The sequence below is a fragment of the Acomys minous genome, assembly GCF_964271855.1.
Source record: "Acomys minous genome assembly, chromosome: 8".
Lineage (NCBI taxonomy): Eukaryota > Metazoa > Chordata > Mammalia > Rodentia > Muridae > Acomys > Acomys minous.
In genome coordinates, this window is record NC_140489.1 from 36,829,150 (window position 1) to 36,855,760 (window position 26,611).

Genomic DNA, 26,611 nt, shown 5'->3' on the forward strand with positions numbered 1-26,611 from the left:
ACACACAGGCAGGCAGAGCACTGTGTATATAATAAATAAGTAAAACTTAATCCCCCATGCCCACTAGCTCCTGGTAACAGACTCTAGAGCAGGAAGAGCCAACAGACCTTCCTGTGCTGGCTCAGATGTTTTATATCTATGTGGCTCAGTGAGGTCACCAAAACCTTGTGTGACTGCCAAAACCTCATGTGGGTTAAGCACTTGAAACGTAGCCTGGACAACTAATAATTTAATTGTAAATCTTATTTCATTTTTAATTAATTTAAAGAGCCACACATGGCTACTGGCGTCTGGAGTAGGCAGCCCAATGCCAGGGTCCACAGTTGTCCAAAAGGATAATAAAGCAGGCCACCAACTCAAGTCACATACACCATCTAAAACTGTCCAGAAGGGGCTAGAACAGCGGTTCTCAACCTTCTTAATGCTGCGACCCTTTAAGACAGTTCCTTGTGTTGTGGTGAACCGTCCCTCCCCCCCCCCCCCCCCCCGCCCCCACAGCCATAAAATTATTTCACTGCTACTTCTTTGCTACTGTTACAAATCACAATGTAAAGATCTGACATAGACACACACCCCCCCAGAGGGGTCACGACCCACAGGTTGAGAACCAGTGGTCCAGAGCCATTGCTCAGCAGTTAGAACCATCTGAGGCTCTTCAGGGAAGCCAGGTTCCATCCCAGAATGCACCTGGCAGTTCACAATCATCAGCAACTCTAGTTTCAGGGGACTGGATGCCCTCTTCTGGCCTCTGTGGACATTACATGCACACGGTACACATACATATACATAAAATATTAATTAATTAATTAATTAATTAATTAAAACTAGTCCAGTAGTTACATGGGAAAAAACCCCAACATGAGGTTAATTTGAACAAAACAGTCTTAATACAGTCTGTCTGAAACACTCAGCATTGCAATCGATACAAAACACCAGTGAGATAGTTTGCATTTCGCACACTAAAATCCTAACCACTGCTGTGGGTTTTGTACAATTAGCAGGCCACAGCTAATCCGACCACTAGCCACTTCCCAAGGCTCATTGGCAAATGAGGTGAGAGGCCCTGGGATGTGTGTGTTAAGAGCTCAGGTGAGGCCACAGGCTCCTGCTCTTCCTGTCCACACAGTGTCAGCTCTCCAGAAGACTTCCCAGGCATGAGCTTTTGGCCAACTTCTCTGGGTCAGCAGCATCGGGGAGGGGTGAGGCCAGGATGAGGGGAGGGAAAGATGAATGACTAGCTGGCCCCACCCCCTGACTGTGTAAAGTGCTTATAGCCCCGGGCTTTCCTTACCCTTCCATGTGTTCTCCTATGAAGGAAGGATTAGCAGTGTATGAGACTCGGGAGGGAGAGCACGTGAGCCAGGGCTTTTCCCCTGCCTTTGCCTTTCTCCCTTCAATCCCTAGAGGCTATTTGTGAGGAGCAGGACCCACCTCCTCGGAGATCCGCGGATGCTGCAAGGTAGGCAAAATTATCCAGGCTGATGACATCGATGATGGGGCTCACCACACGGGTGTGGTCCTAGAAGAGGAGGATGAGAAGGTGTGAGGTCAGGGACGTCTACGCAGAGAGGCCCAGCCGCCTGCTCTGCAGAGAAACCTCTGGGATGTGGAGTGCCACAGCCTCCCCAGGCTCCTTGGAAGACTCCAGGGGCTGGACTAGAGCACCACACACACCCAGCTCCAGCCCAGCACCACTCCCCCAGCCCCTCTGGGATCTCACCTGCTCTGGGATGCCCTCCCTGACTGCTGCAGGCACTCTCCCTCTCACCACCATGGTCTAGACAATGTAGGGGCAGCAGGTCAGCTGCCTCCTAGGCTGGCCCTTCTGCTTCCGGTCTGAGCTGTTCTGTTCACTGTTATTCACCTCTCTACCTTCCGGGGAACCAACAGCCAGGGCCAGGGACTTCTATGGTTCCACTTTAAAGTCAGTCACCCTCCCAGAGCACAAATCCAATTTTAAAACAACAGTGTATAATATAAACCTTTCCGGGTTCTTGAGTGGGGTTAAATCATGTTGTACACCCCAGGAAAACCTAATCACACTTGGTAGGCCCTTTTAACACTCCATTGAGGGGCACAGACTAGAGCCTCTGTCTTTCCTCTTTCCCTCTACTCTATTTTCAACTCTAATAGCCTCTTTTCTGAACCAGATGTGATGGCACACACCTGTTTACTCCAGCACTCCAGAAGGCTGAGGCAGAAGGATGGTGTGTCCAAGGCCAGCCTTGGCTACACAGTGAGACAACGAACGACAAAACCACTCTTTTTAAAATTCTCTTTACAGCCAGGTGTGGTGGCACATGCCCTTAATCCCAGCACTCCAGAGGCAGAGGCAGGAGGCCAGCCTGCTCTACACCGTGACCCCAGGACAGTAAAGGCTAAACAGAGAAACCCTGTCTCGAAAAACAAAAACAAAAAAAAATTCTCTTTACGTCTATTTTTATCTCTCCCATCTCTGTCTGTCTGTCTGTCTACCTATTTATTTACATGTGTACACATGAGCATGCTACAACATGCATCCAGAGGCCAACAACTTGCTAGAGTCAGTTCTCTCTATTTACCATGTGGGTCCTAGGACTTGAACTCAAGACCTCAGGCTTGGTGGCAAGCACCTTTACTCACTGGCTCCTAAGCTCCTCTGTGCATAACTGGAAGCCTCTCAATTCCCACATGACTCAGATATTCATGGCCTGGATGGTGGCTGACCAGGGAAGCAGACTGAAGCTTTTCTGTGCTTCCTAGGGAACCAGGTTTTCTCTGTTCACAGACTCTTTTATTGAGATAGAATTAATAATAATATTGATTATGTATATAATGCTCTGTCTGCATGTACACCTGCAGGCCAGAAGAGAACAGCAGATCACATTATAGATGCTTGTGAGCCACCAAGTGGTTCCTGGGAATTGAACTCTGAACCTTTGGAGGAGCAGCCAGTGCTCTTATCCACTGAGCCATCTCCCCAGCCTCGATACCTTGTGTTTAAAAGTACAATTCAGAGGACTTCTATATTCACTCTAACCATCACTTTATCACTGCCCCTCCCCCAACAAAGAAACTAATGTACTTTCTGTTTCTATGGATTTTCTAAGTTTGGACCTGTCCTACAGATGGGATCATATAATATACAGCCTTCTTGAGTATCTTTCATCTGACAGGCTTTCAAAGATAATATACATTGTAACACACATCAGCACTTTTTCTTTCCTAGCCGGGTAATATTCTACTATATGGATATATTGCAGCCTTTTGGCTATTTTAGCAATGGCCCTGAACACATGTAGTTTTTGTGCAGATGTGGTTCTTACTTTTATTTCTCCAGATTCTATATTTAGCGGCGGGGGTGCAGGGGGGGGGAGAGGCGGCGGGGGGGGGGGGGGGGAACTGCTGAGTCATGTGGGTAGTTCTATTTAAACATTAGGAACCTGCCAGACTGCCCTCCACAGACTCTGCATTATTTGTCACCCCCAGCAGCAATGTGCGAGGGTTCCTATGTACAGGCACCCTGCCGGTATCTGTTATTGTCTCTCTGATTGTGGCCATCCTTGTGGGTATGAGGCACGATCACAGTGGGGCTTCGGATTGCATTTCCTCAATGATGAACTGATGAGCTACTTTTCATGGGTGTGTGGCCATTTGCAAATCTTCTTTAAACAAATGCTCGTTCAAATCCTTTGCCTGGTTAAGAAATTGGGCTGTTCTCCGTCTCTTTCTTTGCCTTCCCTTCCTCCCTCTCCCTCTTCCTCCTTCCTTTTACTAAGTAACCCAGGTTGGTCCAGAGTCACGATCCTCCTGGCAGGCACACACCAGCACACCCAGCTGGAGCTATCTGCCTTCTTATGGTGGAGGTGTAACTACGTCATCCTTTTCTGCCATCCAGTCCTGATGAACAGCAGACACAGGGCAGAGGCCTCCTGCTCCCTCCCTCCTTTCTGAGAGAGCTCCAGTCTGTCTCGCTTCCCCCTAGGACCTGTGCACCCATCACAGTGTGAGCTTCTTGGCTCACCAAACTCCCATGCAATGTGATTCTCACACTGCAAGGGGGACAAACATGACAGTCCTCCCGTCTTCAGGTGAAGCAGCTGGGTGGGTGGGGTCTCTCAGGGGAAGCAGACCCCAAGGTCTCCTTTAGAGCTGGGAACACTGAGGGCCTCTCCTGAAGGGGTCCAGCTCCCACAGACGGGGGGCTCACCTCCATCACCCGCTGCAGCATCGGCTGCAACCACTCCACGTTCACCTCACAGTGACTATCCAGAAAGGTGAGAACTGTGGCCCCTGCCACATCTGCCCCACGAACCCGGGACCGGATCAGTCCTGCAAAGGGAAAGGAAAGGGCTGAGCCAAAGTCAGTGTCCCCCAACGTCCCGAGCACTCACTGCTTCAAGGTCTGAGGTCTCTTGAGCTATTCTGGCTGGTCTTCTTCTCTTTATGTCTCTTTGTTTCTTTCCTCCCTCCATGTCTCCCTCACCTTCATGGTCACCCAGGGTCACTTCCCCAAGTGCCCTTGATGCACTAGGTGCAGGTGGGCAGTCAAGCTGAGTGAGTGGAACGGCTGCCACAGCCCTCAGGGAAGAGGGGCTGCTAGCACCAACATTGAACAGAGGACAAAAGATGACAAAACCTGTCCCCTGAGAGCCTTCGTGGTTCCCTCCAGCTGCACACCAGATGTGACAGGGAGAGTATCTCCCTGACTGAGCAGAGCTTGGGCTTGTATGCCATCTCTTCACTTACCTTGACTATGTTGTTTAATCTCTCTGCGCCTCACCCAATTTCCTTCCTTCCTTTTTTCCTTCCTTCCTTCTTTCCTTCCTTCCTTCCCACTCTTCTACCCCTCTTTCCTTTCTGCAGTCCTTGAGATCAAACACAGGGTTTTGTATATGCTAGACAAACACTCTTCCACTGAGCCACACCCCACCCTAGTTTCTTACAAGATGAAAAACAACAAAGCCCAGCACGTCACATCAAACAGTACAACAAAGAGAGGGCCTGCACCGGAGGACCCACATGCATTAGGTTCTTCTGTTCCCATCTCCATCTCCTATGGCGTCACTAACTGCTCACTAACTTTGCTGGCTTTGCTGTTGGCTACTCTGCTGACGGCTGGGGGGACCTGTCTGTCAGGACGACAGAGGCCCAACTGGTCTGCCTAGGCCAGAGTAACCATCATGTCCTCAGAGATGTGGTAATGAAAGGGCCTAAGTCTTACCTTTCAACTTAAAGGTATGGGGAAAGCATGTGACCAAAAATGTTCATCCATGTTAGCAAAACCCTAGGACAACATATCCCCAAGCCTGATAGCCCCTACTGTACAGTGTCTGGAGAGACCTTTCTCTTTGGCCTCTTCCACGACAGTCAGGATTTCATTCACCAATATCTTCATAGCTCCTAGGCTTAAATGGCCTTTCTTATATAATATATCACATATTTCTCTCACTCTAAAACCTTCTGTGGCTCCCTGCTATCTGTCTTGTATGTGTGTGTGTGTATATGTGTATGTGTGTGTGTGTGTGTGTGTGTGTGTGTGTGTGTGTGGTTTTTTGTTTGTTTGTTTTTCAAGACAGGGTTTCTCTGTGTAGCCTTGGTTGGCCTGGACTTACTTTGTAGACCAGGCTGGCCTTGAACTCACAGAGATCCACCTGCCTCTGCCTTCCCAGTGCTGGGATTTACAGATGTGCACCACCACTATCTGTATTATCACGTCTAAGAGGTTTCTTCTTCTCCTTCCTCCTCCTCCTCCTCCTCCTCCTCCTCCTTCTTCTTCTTCTTCTTCCCCTTCCCCTTCTTCTTTACTTCTTCTCATTTTCAAGACCTGCTTTTCTCTCAAGCCTCTATTGGCCCTGCTGGCCAGACCTGGATTCTCACAAGAAGGAAGAGAGGGATAAAAAGCCTGGCCTCTGACTGTGTCTCCCAGGCTGGAATCCTGGAAAACTACAGAACCTCTGGATACCTCAGCTCTCTGAGGGCAGAAAGGTAGCAATGAACATCGGGACTAAGTATGGGATGTCAGTAGAACCAGCAGCGGCCACCGCCCTCCAGGAAAGAGGGGCTGCTAGCACCAACATCGACCTGAAGCTCCTGCCTTTGAATGCAGCGTGTTTGGCCTGCCATGCCTTCTTTGCTCTCCATCACCTGTGTCATGAGGCGCCTGCTGCTCCTCTCGCCACTGAGGCGCACTCCCCCTGCCCTATGGAGGCCCACTCCTCTACAGAAGTCCTTCCTCCATCTCCACACTATTAACAGGACCATTAACTTGCCTGTGGTGAGGGTCATTTTGGCCCCTCCCCTCTCCCCGGGCACATACTAAGCATTCTCAGGACAGGAATTATGCTTGGGACTTTTCTTGTGTCCCCCTGCATGGCTGGACATTACACCGTGCTGTCATTGGCCACACCTTTCCCCCCTCCCTTTGGTTGTTCTCAGGGCCTTCCAATCACAGGACTGTTTGTTTGTTTGTTTGTTTGAGACAGGGTCTCTCTGGGTAGCACTGGCTGTCCTGGACTCACTTGTAGACCAGGCTGGCCTCAAATTCACAGTGATCCCCCTGCCTCTCATCACAGGACTCTTGTCCATCCTTATGGCAACCTCGTAAGATGTGCCAGCACTGCCGCACTTCTCAGAAGACACAGCAAGGCAGGCAGACAGGACTCTGGATAACTCAGAACCCAGCCGGAGTGAGGAGGGGAGAAGGCCACCACCATGCCACAGATCCAGGGTAGGAACAGACCCAGCACTCACCTTCCCGCTTGTCATTGCGAAGGCACTTGACCTTGGGGATCCTGGTCAGAAGCAGACAGTCTTCAGCTGAGGGCAAAGGGGAGGAAGGCAAGCTCATTTAGGTCTGGGCATCAGATCATCCTGGCTACCATGGCTGAAGGAGAGCCCTGTCATCATTCCTGAGGAATTCCAGTGCCTATGGACACAACTCTAGGCCGGGGGCACCAGAGAGCACCCGCCCTATTTAAAAGGACTCTTCTTTCTATGTCAGTTGTAACCATGAAGGATGCTGTGGATATTGTTTCATGAGTGTAGGGGTATTCGGGGGGGAGGGCCTGTCTGTATGTGTGTTCTGTCTGTGTGTTCTGTCTGTCTGTCTGTCTGTCTGTGTGAGTGCGCTTGTCCATGGTATAGACATGGAGGCCAGTGGTCAACCTCAGGTGTCTATTCCTTTATTCTTTACCTCTACACCTTGTTCTGAGCCAGGCTCTCTCTCTCTCTGAGCTTGGGGTTCATAGTTGGTTAGACTGCCTGGCCACTGAGGCACTCACCATCCACCCGTGTCCCTCCCCCATGTGCACTCTGGCTGTTTGCTTTTTACATGGGTTCTGGGTCTAAATTCAGATCTTCATGCTTGTACAGCAGGCACCTTATCTGATTCATAGGCCAGGCTGGCCTCGAACTCACAGAGATCCGCCTGCTGGCCTCGAACTCACAGAGATCCGCCTGCCTCAGTGCCGGTAGGCACCTTATCTACCGAGGCATCTCCTCACCCTCTTGTTTCAGTTTTTATTTTATTTTATTTTTTTAGTGTCCTATCATGGTTGTATCGTTTATACAATGCCACTCTTTCCCTTTGTTGGACTCCAGGGTAGGGAAGCATCCTAGAAAAGACCAAAGATTCCCCACTTGACAGAGGTTAAGTGTGTGAAGGCCTGGTTGGCTGCAGAGAGTCCATCTCAGCATTTGGGGGGGAACAGTTGGAGTGGGGCATAGAGAAGTGTACATAAGGAAGATGCATACTTACGATCTGAACTGAAGTCATCCACTAAAATGATCTCCTGGATCAAACCGGCAGGAGTTCGGTTCAGAACACTGGAGTGACAGTGGGGATGGAAAATAAGCCTGGGGTCAGCCTTCCTTACATATCCCTGTAAAAGCCTCTCTCAACAGGAGGCTCCTGCTGCTCCCTTCCCCCCCCCCCCATGGTAGGGAGGAGTGCCTGCCTTTTTCTGGGAGAGGATGCCTAAGGCTCATCACTCCAAGCAATATCTCTGGGCACTCCTTTCCGAGTCCCATTTGAAGTGGACGGGTGTGGACGGGTGCAGGAAGGACACGTCTCTCTGACTGGCTAATGTCACCTACTGTGTGGATACCCACCTTTCCGTCATCAAGATTTGGCCACATGTCTACCCTCCTTTGACCTTGGGTTTGATTGCTTTTGACTTCTTGGGTCTTGTAGAATATTCACCAGGTCTGGCTTCTCAGAAGGACACCATTTACCCTCCCAGTGCTCACTGGGTTCCCACTTGTCTGCACACTAACCCCAGAGGGTTAGTCAGAAACTCCACAGGCCACATGAGACCTCGTGGAACAGAGCCACTGACATGATAGCCCATGGGGGTAAGGGCTTACCTCTTCACTGTGCGCAGGAGTGTGGAGCGAGCCTCGTTGTGGAAGGTGATGATGACACTGGTGGCTGGCAGGTCCAAGGAATAGGACAAGGATGGGCAACTGAGAGGAGGACAGGGAGTCAGAGGTCAGCGGTGGGGCCAAGCCTAGGCAGCTCAGTGCTTTTCTATAGCCACTTTGCTGTGCCCTGGGACCACTCTGTAAGGCAAAAGGTACTCTCGAAGCTAGGATACAGCCTACCTCCCGCAACATGATGCTCCATCCCACAAGGGCCCAGGCACCTACATGCTGCCTGGCCTGACCTGGGGTCCAGGAAGGAAGCAGCTGATTGAGGAATTGTCCTAACCCCAGGGGTTCTTGGCCAAAGACCTAAAGTACCAGAGCACACATGCACTGCCTTTTTTTGGGGGGGGGGGGGGAGGTTTAGGGTCTATGTATAAGGGCCCTAGGATACAGCCAGGAGCCAAACAACAATGCTGCGGATGGGGCAGACCAGTGGGACAAGCTGGTGGGGGAAGAGAGCAAACCACCTTCTTTTTGCCTCCTCACATACACTCTGATGGTTTTTCCTCCCTGACTCCCAGCTCTGGTAGGATCTGGCCAGAAAAAAATCCTCCCACTCTGCCTGCAGGGTAGGTGGGAGTGGAGGAACTCTCCTCCCACTCCCTGTTGCACTAACAGCCCTGCAAGAGCCATCAGGCAGGGGCAAGCCTGCAGGACAGCAGCTTCCCAGAAGACACCAAGGGCAGTGCCTGTCACTCGGCTCCCTCCCTCCTCTGCAGCCCAGGGCTCCCCCTGTCTCCCCACAGTATCTATCTTTGGACCCCTGACTCTCTCTCCTCAGCAAGAAGAATGAAAACCTGCATTCCCACCAGCTTCTGTGAATGCATTCACTCCGGGGCTCCAAACAGCTGGAAGGCAGCCGCCTCCGCTGCTTTTCCTAAGCGATGTTCTTTATTACGATCACTCCAGACTACTCCAGCAATGACTATTTTTCCATTACAGCAGTGTTCGCTCCACTGACAGTCTCTCTCGCGGCTTGAATTCCCATATTCCTGCCCTGCAGAGAGGTCGGGTCACACTGGCAGGGAGTCCCACTAGCAGGAGACCCTAGGGAGAAATCCTGAGAAGCTTTAAAATCCTTGAGAGAGCTTGGGGAGAGGGGCAAGCAGGGATCTGGGGACTGGCCTGAGTTTGGCTCCCTGGAAAGCAGGCTCGCTGGAAAGCAGCCCCGCCCTGATGCCTAGCCTTGGAACACAGACCTCCAGTGCCCCAGTTCTCTGTCCTTGTCCCCCCATCCATCGTATATCTCAGGAGAGAAACTAGATAAATAATGTCTTTCTTTCCTTGAAGGAGGCAAGCCTTTCACACTTGTCAGGAGGGCAGACTTGAACTTCCCACACACCCACATTCCTCTGGGATTTAGATGGTAGGTAGGGCTACCCAATTCCCAGGAGGCAAGAGTTGTCCAAGAGGCGGTCTGTCCCAGGCCTATGTTTGCAGAGGTTCTCTCTTGATTCTAACAACTGTCTTATGCAGTTTCCTATGACAACAGCATCCTAGAAGGAGGCCAGGACCAGGAGCTAGCCTGCAGCATGGAGTCTAGCAGCAGCTGTACCCTGAGAAGGCAAGGTTTGCACCAGTGCATTGGCTCTACCAGGCCAGCACCTCCTTTGCTCCCTCTGCACGAGTGTGCGTGTGCACACACACACGCACACATCCCGACCTGCCTCAGTCCTCTGAGAGGACCTAGCAGCAGCACGTTGGCACCTCAGCAACCCACTGCTGTCCCGGAGATACACAACACCATGCCCCCTTTTAAGTTTCTCAGTGAATACCCAAGGTGTCCAAGGCAAAATGAAGTAGTGGGAAGATGGGCAGGGATGATGCAGGCCAAGCCCTCAGTTTACATATGCAGTCAGGACATACATAGACTCCCATAGGTCCTGAGGACTAGCTTAGCCATGACTAGGGCTGTCCATCAAAGGCCTGGAAGAGCAGTCCATGCACCTGCCATTGCTTGCAGTGGGGAGAGAGGAAGTTGGCCGCAGGTTGACTGACAAGGGACTTATGTATGTTTTGCTAGCACCTGTAATCTCAGCACTTGAGAGGTGAGGTAGGGGGAGAATCAAAAGTTCAGGGCTAGCCTAGGGTACATACAGTGAGTTCCAGGCCCTCTTGTGCTACTGTGCTATAGTGTAAAACCTGGCCTTGCACATACTCCCCGACAGACAGACAGACAGACAGACAGACAGACAGACAGACACACACACACACACACACACCAAGAAAAAAGAAAGGAAGGAAAGAGGAACATAGGAGCACCACATGCTGACTGAATGGTAGATAAAGCCAGGGACAAGAGGTGGAGTTTCTGCAGAAGGAGAAAAATGTTTCTGAAGGCAATGGCAGGAAGTGGGAAGAGGTGACAACACACTGCTGACTTGCCTGTGTCTAGTTACCCTGAGCTGGGACAGGCAGAAGGCCTCACTGGCCCTGATCTAGGACCGTGCCCATGTCCCACTGGAGAAGCACAAGGAACAAGACCCAGCTGCACTTGCAGGAGGTTCTGGAGCCAGGGCAAAGGAGGAAATGGATGTCAAGGGGCGGCCGCAGCCTGTCACCGTTCACAGGGTCAGGGCTGGAGACCTTCAGCTGTGCAACTCGCATGCTCGGACTTACTTAAGGTCCCCTGGCAAGCTATTCTTGCTGGGATGTCTGACTGAGGGACTGAGGGGCCCTTCTGCCTCCAGCTGGGGTTTTTTTTGACCTTTCCGTTGAAACACAAGTGGGCGGCGGTGGTGTACACCTTTAGTCATAGCACTGGGAGGCAGAGGCAGGCGGATCTCTGAGCTGGAGGCCAGCCTGGTCTACAGAGTGAGTTCTAGGACAGCCATGGCTACACAAGGAAACACTATCTTAAAAAACAAAAGAAAGAAAGAAAGAAAGAAAGAAAGAAAGAAAGAAAGAAAGAAAGAAAAACCAGTCAGCCAGATAGCCAGAAAGCCAGTCAGCCAGACAGCCAGAAAGTCAGTCAGCCAGACAGCCAGTTAACCAGACAGTCAGACAGACAGAAGGCAGGATAGAACTCAGAGAAGGCTACTGAATGTCTAAAGTCAATAGATGAAGACAGGGGACATCTTCCTTATTTGTAAACAACAACAACACCACAATTTGCATGTACATATGTTCACACACAGGAAAAAAAATGCATGGATAAAATAAATAAATAAATGTAACAAAATAATAGAACACAGAGGAATAAAAGAAGCCAAGCCAAACAACACTGGTCTTTTCTCAACCTTTCCCTTCCTGTCCACACAAACGGACACTATACCTGTAATGGCGGGTGTCCCGGATGGGCCGGTCTGGGCTCAGCTTGTCACTCTCCAGCTGGTTGAAGGCATGTTGTCTGTATGGGTCTTCTCCAGGCTTCAGCTGCTTGGCTGACAGGTATGCCTTCTCATCAAAGCCTTTCGAGGGCGTTCCTGTCACCTGAGACGAAGGTCGGCATCAGAGAGGGCCGGGGCAGGAGGGGAGAGACACAGAACATGCTGAGAGTGCCAATTGGATCCTCGCATTGCACCCACTACCTTCAGAGAACTAGGAGATTATATGTCTGGAGTCAAACCAGCCATTGCGTACTTGTTACTGCATGTGTGTACGCATGTACCCTGCGTGTGTGCTGCATGTGTGTATACATTATGTACTTGTTACTGCATGTGTATACACATGTGTGTGGAGGTACATGGATACCAGTGCACATAAATGTAGAGGCTGGAAGTCGATACTGGATAATTTTTGAGACACTGGATCTGAAGCTCACCGATTTGGCAACACTGGCTGGCCAATGAACTTCTGCCTGTCTCTGCTTCCCCTGTGCTGGGGTTAGAGGCATGTATCACTATACCTAGCTTCTAGGGTTTTTGTTTTGTTTTGTTGTTTGGTTTTTTACTATTACTTTATTTATTTATTTGGTTTTTTTGAGACAGGGTTTCTCTGTGTAGCCTTGGCTGTCCTGGACTCGCTCTGTGGACCAGGCTGGCCTCAGACTCACAGAGATCTGCCTGCCTCTGCCTCCCTGAATATTGGGATTACAAGCGTGGACCGCCCACCCAGCTTGTTTTTGGTTTTGTTTTTAACATAAGTTCTGGAGATTTGATCTAAGATCCTCAAACTTTGTGTGGCAGGCACGTTACTGGCTGAACTATGTCCCTAGCACGCACACAGGCCATAATTCTAAAGGAAATGCTCCTCTTGGAGAGGGTGTTTCCTAGAGAAAACCAGCCGCCTGGATGAGGGGTCTTACAGACACTACAAACTAGAGGGGGCATTCTGAGGATCCATAGCCTACTAGGGATGCCCTTGAGCCTGGCTCTGGGTGAGGCACATGCAGGCTGCCTGTGGATAAGAGCCAGGGCTTGGGCCAGTGGCTGCAGAGTTTTTCCACTGAGGACAAACAAGCCATCGCAGGCTAATACGCTGAGCCTGCAGGACAAAATATATTACTACAGTGCTGGAGATTCTCTGGGACTTCTGCTTTCTGCTTCAGCAGCCCCGTGTCTGATGCCCTGGGCCCACAAGCACTAAGTGCTAGAGAGAGGGAGGAGCAGGGATAACTGATGAAATGGCCTCACATTCCTTAACCACACCCTAGGCTGGGCAACCAGAGTCTCTAGAAAGACACAGGGGAAGACACACTAGAGACAAATGGATGGATACATGCATCCTGACATCTCATTATTTGAACCAAACTGCGGGCCAGATGTTCCCACGAAGCTATGACATCCTATCATCTGTGTCTGCATCCCAATCCCAAGTCTTCTGCTCAGCCAACAGTCCTGAGCTGATGGAGGGAACATAAAAGAGGACAAGGATTGTCCACTCATAGCTCGCAAGAATGAGGACTTGGGGGCTAGAGAGATGGCTCAGAGGGTAAGAGCACTGTCTGTTTTTCCAAAGGTCCTGAGTTCAATTCCCAGCAACCACAGGGTGGCTCACAACCATCTAGAATGAGATCTGGTGCCCTCTTCTGGCCTGCAGGTGTACATGCAGGCAGAATACTATATAAACAAACAAATCTAAAAAAAGGAGGAGGAGGAGGACTCTATCACATGCCTCACTCTCTAATAAGAGAGTCCCACTATAGCAGGGACCCATAGAAAGGGGAACCACTCTGTGGAGTGATGCTGGGGTGTTTCACCATGCTCCCTTGACAGCTTGACCCCAACCTCCCTTGAAGGAATGCTAAAAGATCTGGAAGCTCCTAGCTCCTAACTGCTGCCACTCTGTGGCCCTGCCACCTCTGCCAATGGTCTCTTGTCCTGGGGGCCTGCAGGGAACCTTGGGTTCTGAGGGCAGATGCACAATGGGAAATCTTGTTTTCTCCAGGAAATGTATATTTGTCCCAGCTGGGGTCAGCTGCTTAGGGTGTATGCTCAGAGGTGACACAGCTGTGGTCATGGCATTCTAATATTCTGAGTCAGTGCCATGCCAGGAAATGAACAGAAATGCCAGTGGCCCCTGTGGGCTCAGAATCCACTTCAGCCAAGAGAGGAGGGAGAGAGACGGTGTGTGTGTGTGTGTGTGTGTGTGTGTGTGTGTGTGTGTGTGTGTGTGTGTGAGAGAGATCCAGGCTAAACCTTGAGTTGGTACAGAAATCCAAAACCCCCAGCTCTGACAGTAAAAATGGAAAGGCAGTGGTGCTGCATCCTTCCCACCTGGGACGATGATATTGCTAATGCTGGCCCCTCTCTTCCCCCAGCTCTGCATCAGGGCAATGGAAGGAAGCCGCTAGCTCATGGCTGAGGAGCTAAAATTAAAGAAAAACCGCAGAGGGAAGAGGTTTGCAAACTCCCATAGGGAGTGTCTATCACCTCGTTATCCTGAAAGTTGACTGGGGAAATAGCGATGCTTATTTATTCAGGGCTTTTGGCCACTCTGTGGGCTTAGGAATCCTCTGAGCCTGACCCCATGCTCATCCTCTCCTCACACTGACTGAGATCCATGTACCTGCCCCGCACCCCTCCTAACGCCGGGAGGCCTAAGAATCACTTGGGCTTATGTTTAGGGATGTTTGAACCCACCCGTTCACTCAGTCAGTCGTTTATCCATCCTTCCCAGAAGTGGGAAGAAGACTTCTGTCCGCTGCCTTCCCACATCTGACAAAGCCTTCGGCAGGCCTCAAAGAATGTTCTGGAACAATGTCCAGTTGGGCTAGAGCCCTCAAAACCAAGTTAGTCCCAGTGTGCTCTTGAGCAAAGAGCAGTTCCTTTCCACAGCCCAGAACCCCTGTGTGGCCCACTCCAACGCCATATGGGCCAGGGTCTGAGGTGAGACCCTCTTCCTAAGAGGCAGTTTGCCAAAAAAGGAAGCCATAGAACACAGGCCCACTCCCTCCCAGAGGTCTCTGCTCTCCTTTCCCACTGGCCCAGCAGTCCCTCGGGATGTAGCTGAAACATCAATTGTCGCTGAATCAAGCAAGTAAAGGGGAGGCGGAGGGAGGTAGGGTGTGTCTTGTGTAACGCCGCGAGCCGTGTAGGGCTTCACTTCCTCCTTCCTCAGACCCTCCCCAGCTGGTATCTAGATACCACCCCAGCCCTTCAACCGCTGATGTCTGACTCCTGGTTCACCAGCCCAGACCATAACGCATTTCCTCGTAGCTCTCCAACGCCTGCCTTTAGCTTTGCTCTTGAGACATTCGAGCCTTTTCACGGTTGGCTATGCCTCTAAAATTGCGTCTCAGCACATCTCCCCTCTCCTCACATGCCACACACTTCTCTGTAGCTCCCTGTAGCACAGACGCCAGGCTATAAGTTCAGGGCCATCTTGGTGCCACCCGCAAGCTTCGTAGTTTAATTTAGACCTCTGCCTTGGGCTTCTCAGTTGCTGCCCTATGGCTGCATCACTAACACAGCCAGTCCTGGGAGAGGCTGGGGGTGGAGAAATAGAAAGAGCTGCGGGGAGAGCCCAGTTGGTAATGTGCTTCCCAAACACAAGGACCACAGCACCTAGTGGAGAGGTGGGTGTGGCTGTATGTCCTCACAATTCTAACGCTAGGGAGGATCCCTAGGGCTTATTGAACAGTCTAACCTAATTGAAGAGCTTCAGGCCAATGACATACTACCCTGTCTCAAAAGTTGTCCTCCAACACACACACACACACACACACACACACACACACACACACACACACACCACATGTACATACATTTGCACATGCACCTTGCCCACAAGTACCCAAATATACACGGATACTGATAATAATTTTAAAAAGCTTTTGGCCATCAGAATGGCTCAGAGTGTAAAGACACTTGTCACCAAGCCTGACAATCTGAGTTTCATCCCTGGACCAGGTAAAGGTGGAAGGAGAGAACAGACTCCACAGAGTTGTCCTGTAACCTCCACATGTGTGCTGTGGCAGGCGCACACCCCAGTGACAATGATTTATTAGTTAAAAAGAAGAACTGACAAAAGGAAAGAGACACATACATCAGGGCAGCCCCAGAAGAGGGGCCGAGAAGGCCTCTGGTTCTTTTCTTGCTCATGACAGGCGTGGCTAAGAAGGGTCATGAAAAAGAAACTCCCACTCCAAGGAGAGGATTTACAGCAGAGCAGCTGGTGACATGGCCACAGAACCTCACCCCATCCCAAGCCAGCTGGGCAGTGACCACAGATGCTGCTTCCCTTCTCCTCCCTCTACAGGGGGCACATTTTCCCATCCACTTGGCTTCTTTTTCTTCTTCCTCCTCCTCCTCCTCTTCTTCTTCTTTGTTTTTAGAGACATGGGTTCTCTGTGTAGCCTTGGCTGTTCTGAACTTGCTCTGTAGACCAGGCTGGCCTCGAACTCACAGAGATCTGCCTGCCTCGGCATCCCCGAGTGCTGGGATCACAGGTGTGCGCCATCATGCCCAGCCACACTTGGCTTCTGAAGCACAGCAGCGGTGAGGGCGAAATTCGTCATTTGTCCTTCAGGAGATATCACGGGACATGCAGATCCAGGCATGGGGCTTTTTAAAGAGTAGGTGTGGCTACTGTGCTGCGCGTGGAATTCTTGGGTCAGGCTACGCGCCTGTCATGTGACCCTGACATTTGTGTTCTGCTAAAGTGAGGTACTCATGGATGGGGAAAGGCTCATGAGGCTCCACCCATAGCTGAAGAGCTATGGACGGGGGACTGCTACTGTGGGAGGGAGGGTTGTTCTTCTTTGAGGGTGTGGCCATAGGTTGCCCTTGTTCCATTGGGCAGCCCCACACAGTGTGGGTATGGGCAACGCTAACTGGACTCTGAATTATTTATTTTAAAGAGGACATAAAGTTGGGAAGGGGTATGTTGGAGAACCAGGAGAGGTGAATAGGGGGATAAGGTCAAAATACATTGAATACACCTGTGAAATTCTTAAAACATAAATAAATAATACTTTTTTTTTTTTGCAAGTTCTGCTCACTGCCAGGTAGTGATGACACACACCTTTGATCCCAGCCCTTGAGAGGTAGATGCAGGCGGATCTCTGAGTTCGAGGCCAGCCTGGTCTACAGAGGGAGTTTCAGGACAGCCAGGGCTAAACACGCACGCACACACACACGCACGCATGCACTGCTCATTTGTGAGTTCTTTTGTTGTTATTTTTTGGTTTTGGCAATTTTTTTTTTCAAGACAGGGTTTCTCTGTGTAGCCTTGGCTGTCCTGAACTCACTTTGTAGACCAGGCTGGCCTTGAACTCACAGTGATTTGCTTGCCTCTGCCTCCAGAGAACTGGGACTAAAGTTGTGTGTCACTACATCCAGCTTCTTCTGTTAGTTCTTAAGTGTGGCACATAGTAGGTCCTCAGCAGGTGTTCACTGAATAAAGGGATGACTGAGCAAATAAGTATCTAAATATTGTCCTTGATCTCAAGTTAGTATACTCTTCCCAGCCTCCATATGGCAGCTTATGACCCTCTCTGTAACTGCAGAGCTCTGCAGGCACCAGGCACCTATGTGGCACACAAAGGCACACATCAGGCAAAACACTCAAACACATAAAATTAAAAAATGTCTTAAATCACCCAGGGGTCCCGCTCAAACTAAGGCACCAGCCAAGGACAATACAGGCAGTAAACTTTAAACCCCTACCCAGATCTAGCCAATGGTCAGAACATTCTCCACAGTTGAGTGGAGAGTGGGGTCTGACTTTCTCATGTACTCTGGTGCCTCATATTTGACCATGTCCCCTAGAGGGGGAGACCTGGTGGCACTCAGAGGAAGGACAGCAGGTTACCGAGAAGAGACTTGATACCCTATGAGCATATACAGGGGGAGGAAATCCCCCTCAGGAATAGTCATAGGGGAGGGGAATAAGGGGAAAATGGGAGGGAGGGAAGAATGGGAGGATACAAGGGATGGGATAACCATTGAGATGTAACAAGAATAAATTAATTAAAAAAAACTTCTTCTTTATATAAAAAAAATGTCTTAAATCAGCATAATCAACCAGGGAGGAAACAATAGCAAACAAGTGTGATTCTTGCGCACCACAGAGCAGGGAAGTGGGTGTCCTGTTCCTCACCGCTCAGCCTCCCCTGTCGCTCTCCAGGTTCTGCTTTAGCAGCCCAGGCTCCTGCCTTGTCTTTCTGGAAGGCTCTTCTCCCAGTCTGCAAGCCTTGCTCCTTGGCTTCCGGCAGAACTCTCCCGTCCTCCCACCCTCCATCCACCCACTGTAAAACCACGCGGCCGCCCCACCCTACCTTCCTTCTCCTAGGGCAGTCACTGCCACCTCAAAGTCTCACTCTTCTTGGCCCCTTCCTGCTATAAGAGTACAAGTTATGTCAAAGCAGGCATTGCCTGTTGCGTTTAATGCTGGAACATAAAGTCCATGGTGGCGCTTGGGTGACACAAGCTCGTTAAAACAATGGCTAGAGAACGAATGAGTGGGCTGGAGAGCTAGCTCAGTGGTTAAGAGCACAGGCTGCTTTTCCAGAGGATCCAAGTTCAAATCCCAGCACCCACATGGCAGCTCCTAACAGTGACCCCTCCCCTCCCCCTCCCCACCTCACTTCCAGGAGATCTAATGCCCTCTTCTGGCCTCTGTGGGCACCAATCACATATGTGGTACATATACACACATACAGGCAAAGCATCCATACATGTAAAACAATAAGGTAATTTTTAGAAAAAGAACAAATGAGTGAGAAATAGTAACAGCCTCATCTTTCTGGCATCTTCACCCCACATCTGGACAAAAACACCACTTGAAGCTGCAGAGGAGAAGCAGCTAACAGGGCAGCTCTGACTGCCCTAGGGTTTTCTTCCCAAGTTTCCTGGCAAGGTTGTCATTCGCTGTCCCTGTCCAGGTACCTCAAGAATGAGCACAGGACTCTGGGTTAGGCCAGTCTCATCACTTCACTCCTAGCTACATTAATTAGCACATTAATTGGTTAGAGAATGGTCCTTTGATTCAGTCTAGACTGATCAGAATCTCCCTTGGGACTTTCTATATGATGAGCTCTTCAGCGTATTTATTCTCTCTTCCTCCCACACCCCCATCCCTACTCTAACTAGTTTGAGTTGGCTGAGCTGTTCTGGTTAACTGAAGTTCATGGGTATCAGTTTTTCAGCCCTGCAGATGAACAGAAAAACAATCTCTAAATGGAGAAAAAAAAGTAAAACCCAAAACCTAGCAAACGAGACACAGCGAGGCGGCTGTCCACCTTAAGATATCAAGCTGGTCTCTGGGTTTTTAGGCCAGTGGTTGTAGTCCAGGGCTGGGAAGGCACTCCCAGAGTTCCCTAGGAGTTAGGGCAGTGTTCAGCTTTCAAGATGGAGCTTCCATATGGACTACACCAGAAGCCGCTTTGTGTTGCCATGGTGAGGAATGAAGGCTGGGACCCGCGGAGCGGTGGGCTCCTGAGCTTCTCAGTGCCCTCCAGCCCCTGGCAGAGGGCTCTTGGCTGAAATGTAAGCAACCACCCCTCTCTCTTCAGTATTTGTCCTTTTATGGAATGCCAAACCCGGCACTTCCTCGCTCAATAAGGTCAACCACACGAAACTGCCTAAGTTGAAATAGTAGTAGCTGTGCCCAAGCGAGCGAGAAAAATCCCTCATCCTGGAGAGCTTTCGCCTCCGTCCATCACGTTGATTAAACTTTGAGACTTGCTTCACTTGTTTCAGTCCTTTTTCCATCAAGATTTGCTTATTGCTTCCTGCTGCTAAAATTAGGAAACAAATAGCAAAGGGGAGGTTTAAATTAAGAAAGAAATATTTTCCATGTCATTTTCATCAAAAACAGTTCAGCTGCAGCCCCTACGCCTGGCAAAGTTTCCCCTCAAACACACACAGACCTCCACATTTTAAAATGTAAACAACTCCAACCCCCTTTTAAACAACTGCTGCTCAATTTCCTTTTACCACCAGTAAAACAGCTACCTGCTGGGGCTGCCTTTCACTAAATTTCAATGAAACTACATATTAAAAGGCTGTGGCCCTGTTTTATGGAGGGCTCCTGAGTTTTGTTTGCTTTTTCCCCCCCTCCTGAGTCGGCTATAAACCAAAAACACCTGGTGAACAAAATGTGCTTCTCACTCTCTTCCGTGACCCCCACTCCCCCAAGAGGAAAATCCCATTTGATGGTCTAACCCAAGAAGAAAGGCTGCCATTCATTCATTACCAGAATTGCTAAGGCCATCATTCAATATCTCTTTGCTAGAGGTCTGAGATGGGATCCCCCAGGGCTTCCCAGACATCTGCCACCGCTCTCATCCTACCAGATGAGATGTCAAGGTGGCACAGAACCAGGAGTCTCAGGCTGACCTGGCCCGGATGTGGTCCCATTGTCTGTTCTGCATGGCCTCCGCCGAAGCTATAATTACGGTGGCGGCCAATCTGGCCTCTAGAAGCTAATGGCCCTGGCACGGCATGCCAGCTTCTGCTGCTCTCTGAAGAATGCTTCTTCATCTAAAAAATGGGAATTCTGGGGATTAAAGGAAATGAATGTATAATGCATTTAGCACAAGGCCTGGCGTGTACATTGTAATAATAATCACTGCTGTTATTAATTACCTCCCTTGCCATTTATTTTTTCAACCAGTGGTTCTGGACCTCGGCTTCACCACAGAAGCCCCAGGAAGATTTAAAAAGCCTGATAGAGCGCGGCATGATGGCACATGCCTGTAATCCCAGCGCTCGGGAGGCAGAAGGAGGCGGGTCTCTGTGAATTCGAGGCTGACCTGGTCTACAAAGGGAGGCCAGGACAGGCAAGGTTACACAGAGAAACCCTGTCTCGAAAACCCAGTAAATAAATAAATAAATAGCCTGATGCCCAGGCTGTACTGAAGACCACTTTAAGTCAGTCTTTGGGCTGGGACACAAACATCAGGACACTGAAGCCATCCATATTGTTCTAGTATGTTCCACAGACCCAGAGCTGTAGCTTTCCATGGACAGCTAAGGCTAAGGGACTGTCATACGCTGGTGGAATCTCAGGATCCTGTCATTGTGGAGGACTTAGGGGTCATCTCCTTATGGCCAGCCTTCCCACCTTCTCAGACAAGCCTCACTCTGAGTTTCTAATTCTTGGCGTCTGTTTGGATTGACCTAGAACATCACCCCCTGCAGAGCCAACATCAACCAAGCTGAGCCTAGTTATTACGCAGAACCACCACTTTACAACACTTCCACCCCTCACCCCAAGGAAACTCAAGATCACTTATGTATCAAGGCTCACTGGTGGAGACACCTACCTAGGGCCCCTGCCTAAGTTTCCTAGCCCACACCTCCTATCGCTCACTCTTCTGGGCGCTGCTGACCACGTAGCTTTATTGGATTTGTGTTCTCACTTAAAACGCCTTTTAGTGTATTCCAGTGGTCCTAGTTGGTCTCATAGAGAAAACGGAGGGAGGCCCAGTGTACATTCCTTCAGGTACCTGAGCCAAACAGGTTCCAGAAAGGCTGGAACATGGAGCCAGGCATGTTCTGCTAGACAGCTCCTGATTAGGTCCGACAGGCTCCCCAGGTTTCCATGTTCTCCCATGTGCCAAGCCCTGAGACCACCTGGGAGGAGAGAGATTCCGAGGGTGGTCTCTGCAGACTTTTGTGGTGTGACCTGCTGATCATTTTGTTCAGCCTGGCTAAAGCCTTCCTGCGCGTGCAAGGGCACAGAGACCCTTGCTGCATCCTCCCAACCGCAGCTGCCATCGACAAGCCACAGGGACCTCTGCTACAGGAAGGGATACACACTGGAGACCTACTGTGTGCCTAAAGCTCTGTTTGGTGCTTACTCCTATCTCCAAATGCTCCTGTAAAGTGCATACTTTACAGAGGAGGAAAACAAGACCCAGAGCGGTCCAGACAGCGGCACAGCCAGGTCACACACCAAGGCCATGGCAGGAGTTATAACCGTTTGTCCGTGGAGTCTAGCATAAAGCCTCTTTGTGCCACTGGACCATTCCTGGACTTAGGGGAGCCTGGGAACCTCCTTCCAATGTTGAGGCTCTCAGCCTTAGGGCAGGCTCCTGGCTGCCTTCCTCCTTGGCTTACGATCAGGGAATCAGACTATAGCTCACACGGGGACATGCCCAGTGCTGTCATTCTTGGCCTGCACATGGGCTTGGAAGCATTTCTTTGCTTATGATTCAAAAAATAACATGAGGGGAAAAAAAAAGAAAGAAAGAGGAAAAATGCAAGAGTTTGTGTTATTTAGACCAAAATAGCACACAGCCAGTTTTCTGAACTGTTCTGGGCCCTTTTGACTCTTTCCAGCCAGGGACACCCTCAGGGCTCTGATAACCCTCAGCTGCCAGGCTAATTTAAGAAGTGACAAAGCCAGTTTCTACTTGGGGTCTTACCTGTCCCACCCTGTCACCCACCCCACCCCTGCCTCCTCCCAAACAAGCTGTCAGTGGCCCCGCTGTAAGCAGAGGGAGGTGACAGAGAGAGTTACTGAGATAAGCCAACCTCGAGGCTCCCCAGTCTCCAAATAACCTCTCTGGCAGCAGCTTCTCTTCAGTTTCAGTCACAAGAGCAAAGTGTCAAGGTCTACACAGTGTCCTTGTCCTCAAGGCGCTCAGAGTCTGAAGCCATCGAACTCGGACCTGTCAAGTATTAACTAAAAAGAAAAAAAGAAAAGCAAAGCAATAACGGGCCACAGAGCACACACCGTGTGAGCCTTGCAACAGGGATGGCGACCTCCTGCCCCACAGACTGAGGTCCAATCCGGCTGAGACAGGATCAAATCCAGCCAGGTAGGACTCAGCAACAGTCCTGCTTGGCAGCCGACTATCTCAGCTTATGACACTTCTCAGGACAAAGACAACTCAAGGCTGAGGAGATGGCTCAGTGGATAAAGCACCTGCCATCTAAGCCTCAGGTCCGGAGTTCAGACTCACAGAGCCAGCGACACCTGTAACCCAAGCACTGGGGGGGGTGGGGGGGGTGGGGGGGGGGTGGTGGTGTCAGAGACAGGGGTCTCCCGAGCAGGCTGATTAGTCAGCCGAGCCAGAATCCCTAAGCTCAGGTTCAGCAAGAGGCCTCACCTCAATAAATAAAGAGCAGAGGGATTGAGGTGGATCTCTAGTATAACGTCAGAGCTCTACATGCACATACATGTGCCCACACGCAGGAGAACACACCCGAATGCCCAGTATACATGTGCACGCGCGCGCGCACACGCACCTCTGGCAGGTCTGTCATGATCTGGGCTGTTGAACCTGCACCCCCCATTGTGCTGGTATTCAGAGCGCAGCCTCCGAGGACGAGACTATGCTCTAACAAATGAACTGAGATCCCAGTCACAGAGACTTCAGAGGAAAACTCACCCCTCTTTGCCCTTCCACCATGCACCCTGTGAGGACAGAGCATCATTCAGGAAGGAAGCACGTGGCAAACAACATGCCATCTTCGGAGGAAGAGAAGGCAGCCCCGGTGAGACGCTGCTAAGCCTTGATCGCTACCGCCCGTCTTCAAACTCTGAGAAGTGAATTTCTGCGGTTTCTATGCCACCGGTCTGTGGTGTTCCTCTGTAGTGGCACAAGTGGGCTAAGCCAAGCCTGCTGCTGGACTTGTTCCCCTGCCCCCAAGAGAGCCATCGACTGGCATATCACAACCCCCTGTCTGGCCTGCAGCCCAGTATTTTATCTAAGAACAAATGAGAAAGTGAAATCTGGAAACAGGAAGGAAATGAGTATTTGTTCTTTACAGACTGAAGAACCTTTTTATTTCTTTTGGGACACACCATATGTGGTTTTAGTCTACAAGAAATAAAGCTCTCAGCTGTTCTGGTCACAGTATGCCACGTGCACACACAGGTTATGGATGGCTATGCCCCTGTTCACTGCAGCTATGTGCACCACACTGATGTGTTTTCTCTGCGGTGTCCTTTATGGACATCTACCCTGTATTTACACTGACCCAAAAGGGCAGACACAGATTACTCTTGAAAGACTTAGGAATGCAGAATTATACCCCCCCTTGACATACTATAAAAATCCAATGCAGCCAGGTGTGGTGGTGCACATCTGTAATCCTAGCACTCAGGGAGGCAAAGGCAGGTGGATCACTGTGAGTTCAAGGCCAGTCTGGTCTACCAATCAAGTCCAGGAGAGCCAAGGCCACACAGAGAATTCTGTCTCGAAAAACAAACAAAACAAAAACAAAAATAACCAATCAAACAAACAACCAAACATGGAATGCAATCTTGGGCACATGGCAGCTGTGTTGGGAGAGGGAGTTTCAGCTGGAATTTAAACATGAGAGAACAATCAGAAAATTAAAAAAAAAAAAAAAAGATGAGCAAATAAACCTGTCAAATATTAAAGAGATTATGAGACCATAAGTTTTACACAGCAGAATTCCCTGGTTTGAACCAAGCCGACTGACTGGAGGTATAAGCAAGTCAGAACGACCCCAAAATTGTGCTGGGAGGGAGGGACTTAGCAAAAGATGGAGCTGATACCTGGCGGTGGACTTGATCAAGACACATTGTATCCATGTATGAAAGTTTCCAAAAATTAGATTTAATTTAAAAAATTTAAAAACTGTCTTTCACTTAAAATCCTCCCCCCCATAAAAAAGAAGAAAGAACCAGGTGTGGTGGTACATGCCTGTAATCCCAGCACTCGGAAGGCAGAGGCAGGCAGATCTCTGTGAGTTCGAGGCCAGCCTGGTCTACAAAGCGAGTCCAAGTCAGCCAAGATAACACAGAGAAACCCTTTCTCGAAAAACTAAAAAAGAAGAAGGAGAAGGAGAAGAGGAGGAGGAGGGGGAGGAGGAGGAGGAGGAGGAGACACTCGGAGAGTTGATGGGAGCCAGAGTGGTGCCTTCACCCCTGCTTGAGCCATGGCTAATCAGCTGTAAGTCTGAAAAACTGACTAGACAATGCAGAAATCTATAACGCTGACCTCACTTTTTAAAAGACTGCCAGGAGGCTCACAAATTTAATTTGAGAAAGAAATACAAAATATAAAGGAAAAAAAATAACCTAAGTTTTTTTTCTTCCTCTTCAATCTTGGCCATAAAAAAACAAATGCTGTAAAAGATGACACCACATAAAAGACTTTAACGCTTTAATAAAACAAAAATGTCTCAAAGTCAAATACAAACCACACTGTGAAAAAAAATATTAGCCAAACGATCAAAGGAAACAGAACCAAGTTCCTTTTCTAAAGATTTCTTTTTAACTATGTGGGGGGGGGGGGGGGCGTATGGGAAGGAGGCCAAACTGGAGCTGGAGTTACAGGCAACAGCTGAAAGCTGCTGGATCTAGGTGATGGTTCCTGCTCTTAACATCTGTGCCATCTCTCCAGTCCAGGATCTTTAATATATAAAGAGCTCCTATAGATCAATAAGAAAGGATCAAAATATCCAAAAGATGGAACGGGGGAGGCAAGAAGATCAGAGTTCAAAATCATTCTCAGCTCCTTAGCAAGTCTGAGGCCAGCCTGGACTACATGAGACCCTGTCTCAAAAGCAAAACAAAATTCAAAAGAACCAGATGTAAAAGATATATATGAAGGAGTTAGAAAAACAAATTTAAGTAGCTAGTAATAAATGAAAAGATGTTCAAACTCATTGATCATTAAAGAAGTGCAAAGCAAAAGCAGATAGAATTTCTTGCTAATTCGTCTGATGACGTTCAAGGATAATTATCAACACTCAGGATTTGACAGCCTGGAGAAACAGGAGTGCTCCTACGTTGGTGGGTTATTAATTGGTATGACTGTGATTAAAAAGCTGTTTGGCAACCTTAGCGTTCTAAGATTTTGACTTAACAGAAATTCCATTTTTAGGTAAAAACACACCTGCTTTCCCATGAGACAGTCCCAGGTTACACCTGTGCTCTCGGAGGCCCCTCTAAATTTGCATTTGTGTTGCTTTAGGGGCTCAATTACCTGATCGCCTTACCGTCTCCAGGCACTAAGCCTGCAATTAAACTAGCCAGTATATGAAGCGTACTAGGTCAGCAACTACAGACTTGTTTGTAACAGAAAATGCTAAGAATGCTAAGTGAGCAACGGGAGGCATGGGGTGGGAGGCTATGGCATGGTTCGCTTCATAGAAACAGTTCACAGGCGCATGCATTTGCCTACAGAGGCAAACCACGACACGCTTACCCCTCTGCAAGACAGCACAGGACTGAGCATACAAACTGAAGAGCTGTGCCTGTCCCTTGGTACGATGGCTTCACGTAAATATATAAGCATTTCTTCCTCTCTTTCTCCTCCTCCTCCTCCTCTTCTTTTTGGTTTTTGCGACAGGTTTGTGTAGCCCTGGCTGTCCTTGGAACTCACTCTGTAGACCAGGCTGGCTTGGAACTCACAAAGATCCGGCTGCCTCTACCTCCCCAGGACTGGATTAAAGACGTGCACCACTACGCCCGGTTTGAACTTATTCTTAAAAAAAAAAAATAAATAAATAAATAAATATATATATATATATATATATATATACTTTTACAATAATTTTTAATTGAATCTTAGGCTGAGTACAGTGGGGCATGCCTTCATCCTACTACTGAAAGAGGCAAGAGGATAGAGAAGTTAAACCCAATCTTGGCTACACAGCACCTTTCTAAACAAAACCCTGCGCGCCTCTCTCTCTTTGCTTGTGTGTGAGCCCAAGCATGACACGGGCAGTTTCTTCTTTCACCATAGTGGTCCTGGAAATCCAACTCAAGCCATCAGGCCAGGCAGTAGATACCTTTACCCACTGATCCAATCACACCGGCCTCCTTAGCTCTTCTCTACCCGAAGATAAAAATGGAACCAATCACCATTCCCAATCTATTCTGGGAGTGAATC

At 49.5% G+C, this 26,611-nt stretch overlaps 1 protein-coding gene across 2 annotated transcripts in view; it reads right to left on the bottom strand.

Annotated features, from left to right (window-relative positions):
* GALNT16 (polypeptide N-acetylgalactosaminyltransferase 16) overlaps positions 1 to 26,611 on the bottom strand; it is an 85,149-nt gene that overhangs the window by 23,368 nt on the left and 35,170 nt on the right. For both annotated transcript variants that reach the window (XM_084792288.1, XM_084792287.1), the window contains 6 exons: positions 11,681 to 11,838; positions 8,347 to 8,445; positions 7,739 to 7,806; positions 6,733 to 6,798; positions 4,190 to 4,311; positions 1,432 to 1,519 (listed from right to left, as the gene is read on the bottom strand). In XM_084792288.1, the coding sequence (XP_084648414.1) occupies positions 1,432 to 1,519; positions 4,190 to 4,311; positions 6,733 to 6,798; positions 7,739 to 7,806; positions 8,347 to 8,445; positions 11,681 to 11,838 (601 nt within the window). The remainder of the gene's footprint in view (positions 1 to 1,431; positions 1,520 to 4,189; positions 4,312 to 6,732; positions 6,799 to 7,738; positions 7,807 to 8,346; positions 8,446 to 11,680; positions 11,839 to 26,611) is intronic.